Source organism: Vipera ursinii (assembly GCF_947247035.1).
Source record: "Vipera ursinii genome assembly, chromosome: Z".
NCBI classification, from domain to species: Eukaryota; Metazoa; Chordata; class Lepidosauria; order Squamata; family Viperidae; genus Vipera; species Vipera ursinii.
The window spans coordinates 200,763-209,845 of NC_139517.1; the positions used below are offsets into that span (position 1 = coordinate 200,763).

The window sequence follows — 9,083 nt, forward strand, 5'->3', positions numbered from 1 at the left end:
CAGGACGTGGTATTGTGGCCCCTCTTCCTTGGGAGCTTCAGTCATCTTTCCATTGGAATTCTGAGGGGTGGGGGAGCCCCCCACTCACTTGCCCCAAGCACTTGTCTCCAGCTTCTGCAAAGGAGGAATGGGGGGCGTGCAGTAGACGTGGCCTCTCTGCCCAAAAGCCGGGGGGGGGGGAACGAAGTCAGATCTGTGGCTCGTCAGCTTCTCCCAGTGACGGGGTGGGGGGTGGGGGTGGTGAGAGGGGGCTGGAGGCTCCTCTTAGCGGCTGACGCCACGGAAGTGGGACACCTTTCAGGCCCGGACCTGCCCAGCTGGGTGGGGCCTCACTTGCTGATGTGGCTCAGGCTGCAGCTGCCAAGTGTCCACCAAAGGGCCAAGGCTGACCGGTCCTTGCTCTGCTCCCACACTTGAGAGCTTCACTTCAAACGTTTCGGCCAACCGAGGGACCAAACTCCGTCCTTCCCTGAGCTTGCCCCCTTTCTGCAGACGGCCCGAATGAGGAGGGGTGCCCCATGAGCCGTGGGTAAGTCCCCTGCAGGTTGTAGGCATCTGTCGGGGTCATCCGTTTCAGCTCCCCAGGTGAGGCTGAGAGAGGCCCCTGGGCTCCTCCATGGTGGTCACCAGCCTGATCGACATAAAGAATGTGGGTTTGATCAGATCGCAACTAGGGGGGAGCCAGGGAAGACTCGGGCCGTGTGCAGGCGTGCCACTTTGCGGCCCAAGATCAAGATGGGCAGGAGGGAGGGGGCTGAGCCACAAGCCAGGCTGCAAAGGAATGGTCATTTCCAGGGCCAGTGCCGGCCAGCAGACCCACGGCCTGTGAGGTGGGAAACGCCTTTGGGGCAAGAGTACCAGGCACCCAGGGGTCAAGCCAGCAGTGGGCAAGGCAGCCCCGCTGCTCCCTTCTGGAGGGACTGGGGGCTGTTGCCAGCCCATGAGACAAACACGTTCGGATGTCCTGGCTGCCAAGGCCGGGTCAGTTTTCAGCCGCTAATCCATGGTGGGGGAGGGGCAAGTTCCGGATGAAGGCTCCCCTGACAGGTCCGTGATGACAGCGATGATGCTGACGGAGCCATCTTCCTGCCTAGCCTCTGCAGCTGCTCCCCCGCCCCAGCCCTGCCCGAGAAATGGCTACTTTGACCCCCAGCCTGAGCAGAGACGCCCGGGGGCCTCAAGTGGCTACCCTGGCATTCTCCCTTTAAAGACTGTCCCTGGCCATGAGGGGGCACTTCTCTTGCACATGCTAGAAGCTCACTGCAAATGTTCCAGCACACACACACACACACACACACACACACACACACACACACACACACACACTGTGTATCGTATTGCCTTGCTTGCTGGCACTCCCACACAGGCATAGAAAACTCGGCTGGCTTATTTCAGACTCAAGTTCTTTAAATAGCCCAACAGCTGCTGGGCAACTGGCCTGGAATGGAAACGGGGGTGGGGGGGTCCAAATCCGGCTGCTTGGAGGTCTCCTGTCCTTTCCCGGCCCTCCTGCAGCTAAGTTATTATTATTATTATTATTATTATTATTATTATTATTATTATTATTATTATTATTATTAATAATAATAATAATAATAATAATAATAATAATAATAATAATAAATTTTATTTGTATACTGCCCTTCTCCCGAAGTTCTCCCAGGAGAGAACCCTGTGGGAGAATGTGGAAGTAACAGGATGTTCAGCAGGCAGAGGCCTCGACTTGCAGACCCGTCTAGTTCAGCCCTGCTCCATGCAGGAATCCAGTCCCCATCGTCCCTGGCAGAGCCCCCTTGAACACATGCAGCACAAAGCTGTACCTGGGTACCTTTGTCCGAGTGGCCTTGAAGACGGTTTGCCCCCAACCTCTGGCTGGAGCCGCCCTTCCTTGTATCCAACTGCATGCAAGAATTATGCCCCTGCCCCTGCAGCCCCCTCCCCCCCGCCCTCACCCCAACGGTGGTTCTGCCTGGAATCCCAGATTCCGGCCTGTCCTTCGGAGGTGTCTCCGTTGCTCGCCATTTTGGCTGATCCTTGTGAGGGGGCCTGCCAAGCAGCAGTCTTAAAAGCCCCAGCCCCACCCCGTTGTTCTGGCTCACCTGAAGGCACAGTGACGTGGCTGGGCCCTCCCCAAAGCAGCCCCGCCCCACAGCAGGCCTGATTCCTGGGCCCCACAGGGCAGCCCTCTTCACCCCGGCCCCCCCAAGCCTGCCAAGAGCAGGCGGAATCTCAACCGGTGTGGAGGATTCTTTGCAAGCACCCTTTGGGATGCCCTCCTCAGAGAGACGCCAATTGGTTTAAATGCCCATTTTCTAGCAGTCTGGCTACAGAGGACCTCCAGGGAGAGGCCTGTGGAGGAATACGCAGAGGGGGCCCCCTGCAACAGCCACCCGTCTCCGAACTGCGGACAGACTCTCAGCCATTCACGGTAGGCTGGCTCCAAAGGACTGCAGAAACTCTGCTTTATTCTGGTGGGATCCAAGAACTTACTTACTTCCCCTCCCTCCCTCCCTCCCTCCCAAAATCCATGAGAAACCAAGGCCTCTTCTGGGACCAGGCGGCCTAAGCCAAGGGTGAATGGTTGCCGTGTGTGTGTGTGTGTGTGTGTGTGTGTGCGTGCGTGTGTGTGTGCGCGTGCGCAGGGGTGCCATTCTGAAGCAGCCTTGGATTAAAGCAGACCACTCATACGTGCCCCTCTGAAGGGGCAGAGCATGCCCAGCCAGTCCACCACCCAAAAGTTCTGAGCAGATGAAAGATGAGCCCCTCCACTGCCACAACCAAGGGCCAGCAGCACCCCAAAGCCTCCACCCCCACGGGGGACAGGGTCCAAGCCACGCCCTCTGCGGCCTGCTGGCGAAAGGGACAGGTGCCAGGGAGGCAGCAGAGCCTTGCCGTGCCCTGCCAGGGAAGCAGAGGCTCATGGGACACGGGGGGAGGGAGCATCCTTTGACCCGAATGAGGGCCTCCAATCCAGTCAGTTGAGGCTCTGTGCCCCAAGAGCCACCAAGGAACACAATTAACCAGGTGGACTGGATGAAATGCTTTGACGATAGAAAGATACAGGTGTGCTTAGATACAGGTAGTGAATACCTGGTCTATCTTAGCACAAGACACGCCCCCCCTCCGTTGCCCTTGGAAAGCTCTGGTCCTTTGACCTGGCATGTGGGCCCAAGGATCCTCACCAGGTAGGTGGGAAGGAAAACATTCCCTTGCAAAGAAATGGGTTACTCAGAAGCAAGTCCCAATTGGGCACCCTCCATCATGGAGGGGAACCCCTTCTATACAATTCTGAATAGCATTCCTTGCCAGGAGCCATTCGTGGGAACGCACAACAGTACAAACCACGCATTAAGAGCCACATCCCTCATACATCTTCCCCATGGATAGTGACACGTTGAATGCTACGCGCAGTGAAGCAAGGCCTCTTGCCTGATCACTAACCTTCCCCCTTCCGAAAAGCCTTCCGAAGCGCCAGGCTCCGCCCACCCCCTGGGTGCCCAGGCCTCCCTGAGCAGGTGGCGGGTGCCATTTCTGCTTAACAAAGCCACTCAGCTCGGAACCAATAGACAAAAAGGAACTTTTCCTATGTGCCGATTGGGCCGGCTTATCACCTCTTCCTGCTTAAGGACAAAAAGGAAAAAAAACATTAAGTTCCCCCTCCCCCTACAAAAGGCTGGGGATGGGTGGGCAGGGGCCAATGAACCAGGCCCACAGTCAGCACCCTGCACGGGGGGGGGACATTTAGTTTTCATTTTGGGAAAAGCAGCCTTGTGATGCTCTCAGCTGTCTGGATCAGGGCCTCCCTAACAGTCAGACCCTATTGGGGGAGGTGGGGGGGGCAGCTGCTCCTGGCTCCTCCCACAGCCGCTGCTATCTGCCTGGAGGAGCTCAGCCGCTGGCTTGGGCTGAGCTGATAGGCGAGGGGGGGTCTTTATCGGGTGGCACAGAGGGCCAGGCTGGGGAGGTGCTTTTCTCACTGTGCCCCCTCCCCCACAGATGCCCTCCTGCCGGTCTGGCCGGATGCTTGCGCCACAGCCGTGGTGGCTCCAGCGCTTCCTGGTCCTCCTTTGCATCCCTTCTTCCATAGCGGTCTTGCCTGGCCAGACAGATGAGCTCAAAGTGGCCACCCAGACTGGCTGGGTGCGTGGGCTGCGGACGCCGGTTCTCAACGGCCACGTCTCGGCCTTCCTGGGCATCCCCTTTGCGGAGCCCCCTGTGGGTCGCCTGCGCTTCCTGCGCCCTGAGCCTGTCAAGCCCTGGCAGCATGTTCTCGACGCCACATCCTACCAGCATGCCTGCTACCAGATGGTGGACAATACCTACCCGGGATTCCACGGCACGGAGATGTGGAACCCCAACCGGGAAATGAGTGAAGACTGCCTTTACCTCAACATCTGGGTGCCCTCCCCACGCCCGAAGAACGTCTCCGTCCTTGTCTGGATCTATGGAGGGGGCTTCTACAGCGGCTCTGCGTCCCTGGACGTCTACGATGGCCGCTTCCTGACCTACACGCAGAACGTCATCCTGGTCTCCCTCAGCTACCGCGTGGGGGCCTTTGGCTTCTTGGGTCTCTTGGGGAGTCAGGAGGCGCCGGGAAACATGGGGCTGCTGGACCAGCGCTTGGCCTTGCAGTGGATCCAGAACAACATCCAGCACTTTGGGGGCAATCCCAAAGCGGTCACCATTTTTGGGGAGAGTGCCGGGGCCGCCTCAGTGGGCATGCACCTGCTTTCCTCCCAGAGCCGCGCCCTCTTCCAGCGGGCCATTCTGCAGAGCGGGGCGCCCAATGCGCCGTGGGCCACCGTCACGCCCGCAGAGAGTCGGCGCCGTGCAACCCTCCTGGGGAAGCAGGTGGGCTGCCACTTCACCAACGACTCCGAGCTGGTCAGTTGCTTACGCTCTAAAAGCCCCCAGCAGCTGATTGACGAGGAGTGGTCCGTCCTGCCCTACAAGAGCATCTTCCGCTTCCCCTTCGTGCCGGTCATCGATGGGGACTTCTTTCCAGACACCCCCGAGGCCATGCTTGGCACGGGCAACTTCAAGGAGACCCAGGTGTTGCTAGGGGTGGTGAAGGACGAGGGCTCCTACTTCCTGATCTACGGGGTGCCCGGCTTCAGCAAGGACAACGACAGCCTCATCAGCCGGCAGGACTTCCTGGAGGGGGTGCGGATGGGCGTGCCACACGCCAACGACATCGCCACTGAGGCCGTCGTGCTGCAGTACACCGACTGGCAGGATGAGGACAACCGGGAGAAGAACCGGGAGGCCATGGACGACATCGTTGGGGACCACAACATCATCTGCCCAGTCGTGCACTTTGCCACCCGCTACGCAGAGCGTGGCAACAAGGTGTACGCCTATCTGTTTGACCACCGGGCCTCCAACCTCATCTGGCCCCTGTGGATGGGGGTCCCCCACGGCTACGAGATTGAGTTTGTCTTTGGACTGCCCCTCAATGACAGCCTGAACTACACGCCCCAGGAGAAGGAGCTGAGCCGCAGGATGATGCGCTACTGGGTCAACTTCGCCCGGACAGGGTAACTGGGGTGGGCAGGGCAGGGGGAAGCGGCCAGCACGTCCTGGCACTGCAGAGTGTGCCACTGGTCAAGGAAGGGGGAGGAGACAGAAGCTGCGAGGATGTGGAGGGAAGTGGGACCAGGAACGCAGGAAACAGCTGAATGTTCGCGGCAAGAAAACTTCTGTGCAGATCTTCAGGCTTCAAGCTTAAATGACGTCAGATCGGGTGCCAGTTCACCCCATTGCCAGGCTAGCTTTAGCAGCCAGACCAGGAAAAGGGACTTTTAAAATTTGCTTTTAAAATGAGACCTCCCTGGAAGGCTTGTCCCCACAGATCTGCATGAATATAGAATAATAGCATTGGAGGTCTTCTAGTCCAACCCCCTGCTCAGGCAGCCCTTATATCGGACATCTGGTCCTAGATGGGAGACAGAAATGGGGGCAGGCTGAGGAAGCGTCTCTGGGTGCATTTGGAGATGAGAGACCCTCGACAGCAACACTGATTGGGGGGAAGGGACAGGCCGGGAGGTGGGAAAGTAGGAAAGGCAAAGCGTGAAGGGGGGGCGGTCCCACTGCCTACAGGTTGCAGGAGGCCCATCTGAAACAGCAGGTCCCCGTTCTGTCTCGACACAGGAGCCCCACTGACCCCGCCGAAGAGGACGGTGCCTGGCCCACCTACACCGCCTCCCAACAGCAGTACGTCCGGCTCAACACGCAGCCACTGGCCACTGACCGCAGCCTGCGTGCCCAGATCTGCGCTTTTTGGAACCACTTCCTCCCCAAACTGCTGAATGTGACGGGTGAGCCCTGGGGCGGTGGAGGGAGGGGTGCAATAATGGAGGGGGGGGGCTGGAAACAGGTGGCATCTGACCTAGTTGAAGGTGGGGAGAGAGGGTCCAAAGCAGACCTAACCTTCAGCCTTCCTCTCGGCTGCAGTCTCCCACCCAACCAGCCGTGGCAGCTCCCTCCTTCTCCAGCCCAGCAGGCCTTCTGCCCCTCTCAGTCTCCCCAAACTGCAGCCCATTACCTCCCCCCCCCCCGACACCCTTCCACAGCCGTGGACGAAGAAGCCAATGTTGGCTCCGCTCAGTTAACATCCCTTGGGCTGCTCTGGCCAGCAACGGGCCTCACCAGATCTCTCCCTGGCAGGCCGGGCTTTAGCGCCCCCTTCTCTTCTCCCTTGTCGTGTTTACCAGCTTTCGCAACGGTTCCCACCTGGGGCCCCCGCTTTGCCCCCCCAAGGCCTGGGGTGGGTAGAGGGAAGCGGTGCTGCCGGGAAAGAGAGCCCAGTGGGAGGAATGCCGGGCAGGGCACCCGTGCAAGAACACGAGGACGGCAGCCAGGAATCCTGGGGGGCCCCTGCGGAGAGAGCAGGGAGGGGGTCCTGGGTCCCAGAACAGCTGAACAGCCAGACCAGCCCCTCCCCCTGAGCAAGATCAGTCTGCCAGGACTGGCACAGACAAGCAAACACAGGAGGCAGGGGGCAACGTCTGAGCAGCGGGGGGGGGGCTGCCTTTCTTGATCCGGTTGCTTCTTTCACCTCAGGCTCAAAGCCAGGCTAGGTCCTGGAGGGGGCACATCGGGCAGTGAGGGAGGTGGGAGGGAGAGGACAAAGTGGGGATGCAGAATAAGCACCCAAGCCCACCCACACACTTGGCTATGTTCTTTCAGCTCCTGAGGGTGGCAAGGTTTCAGCAGGTACTGGACCCCCTCCCTCCCCAAAGGGCGAAGTGGGGGAAAATACCTGCCCCTCTTGCGCTGCTGCTTGGCTGGGACAAGAGGCGGCTCAAGCCTGGCGGATGGACCGTGGGGGAGGGAGGAAGAGAAGGGCTGCCTCGGTCCCAGCAGGGAGCGGCCTCAGCTCCCCCCCCCCGGCATTTTTGAGGGCATCTCTTGGACCCTCTGGCAAGCGAGCTGGGTGCTGTTCAGCGCGCCCTGCCCTCCCAACCCTGACCTCCATGGTTATGGGGCCCATGGCAAGAAGGCCCCAGACGCTTCAGGCCGGGAATCTGCTGAACTGGGAAATGACCAGCTGGGTGGGGGGGGAGGGAGGAAACTGCCCCAGGCCTCCTGTGTTGCTCCTGGTCAGGAAGGGGCTGCTGGCAGAGAGCAAAAAGAGAAGGGGGGGGGTTCCAGGAGGATCTTTGCATCCAAAATTCTCCTAGTCCTCCATGCCCCTTCCTGAGACTTCTCCCCCCTCAATTCTCGGGGGCTCCGCTGCTCCCCAAGCTGCTTTGTAAAACAAGGGCAGAGTCTGCCAGCTCCCAGGCCCAACCTGCCCCCCTCCCCATTTTCTCTTCCAAAAGCAAAGTGCCCCTCCCAGAGCCTTCCCTGGCAGTGCCTCCTGTGCGAAGACAGGCCCTCCCGCCACCTGCCCCTGGCACTCGGAGCAGGGAGACACCCCCCCCCCCGTGCCCTTTCTGGGCTCCTTCCCAGAATCACAAGGCCAGCCAAGCCAGGAGCCCCCCTCCCATTGCCAAGAACCAGCCTTCCCCCAGAGAAACCGGGTGCTCTGATGCTGCCCCCCAGCTGACCCTTCAGCCTGCCCCCTGCAGAAACCCCTCCTCACTGGATGGCCTTTCCTTAACCCCTCTCTCCCTCCCCCCCATGTCCCTGGATGTTCTTCTCCCCCCCCTTTTCTCTCTCTGCCCCCCCCCCCCCAGACAACATCGAGGAGGCCGAGCGGCAGTGGAAACTCGAATTCCATCTCTGGAGCGCCTACATGATGCACTGGAAGAGCCAGTTCGACCATTACAACAAGCAGGACCGCTGCTCGGAGCTGTGATGGGAGGAGCTGGCATCGCCCCCCCCAGACGCCCCCCCAACCTCGCCGTCAAGAAGCCGGTTTGCCTCTTGGTCCAAAAGCTCCCGGAGGAGTCCAGCGCCAATCCCCCCCACCCCCCAGCAGCAAGTTGATCTACTGCTCCTTGGGGAAGGTCACCACCAGTCCGATCGCCCCTCCCACCGGCCCCCAAGCCCTCCCCATCCTGTGCCCTGAGCCTGCCCACTCAGCAGGGATTTGTATACAATATTTATTTAAAGAGGAAATGTGGTAAATATATAGCTATATATATATATACATATAATTATATCTATATTTGAACTGTACATAGAAGCAGAGCTGCAGCAGATGCTGCCACAGGCGACCCCCTGCCTTCTGCTTTCTTCTGGTCGACCCCCTCCCCGCCGATCCCAGACGGCTAACCGCAGGCCTCCCTCCCCCGGACTCCGTGCCTCGGGACCCGCCGGCCTCCCGCATGCCTGGCCGCCGCGCGCGGAGCATTCCCCTGTGTTTTACCCCAATAAAGTTCTGGATCCCGAGCACTGGTCTCTGCCTGCCTGGGCGGAGGGAAGGGAAGGGGCTGGGCGGCTGGAGCGCAGAGGAGACCCTCCGGCCGAGGCTCGGGGCTACGGGCGGAGAGCGAGAGGGGGCGCTCCTCCTCCTCCCGAGGCGGAACGAGGAGGCCGCCGTGGGCTGCGGCGCCCGGGGCTCCACAGAGCCCTCGCAGGTTCCGCAGGGGGCCGCTACCGGCCTGAGGAGGCGGCGTGCTCCTTTCTGGGCGGGG

General features: G+C 60.1%; 1 protein-coding gene across 1 annotated transcript; it reads left to right on the forward strand.

Moving 5' to 3' along the window:
- Positions 1 to 503: 503 nt before the first annotated feature.
- Positions 504 to 8,838, forward strand: ACHE (acetylcholinesterase (Yt blood group)). The gene is made up of 5 exons (XM_083378448.1): positions 504 to 529; positions 2,317 to 2,428; positions 3,997 to 5,537; positions 6,151 to 6,317; positions 8,181 to 8,838. Exons 1-5 carry the CDS (start codon positions 519 to 521, stop codon positions 8,300 to 8,302), a joined length of 1,953 nt encoding a protein of 650 aa, XP_083234574.1. The 5' UTR covers positions 504 to 518; the 3' UTR covers positions 8,303 to 8,838.
- Positions 8,839 to 9,083: the final 245 nt, after the last annotated feature.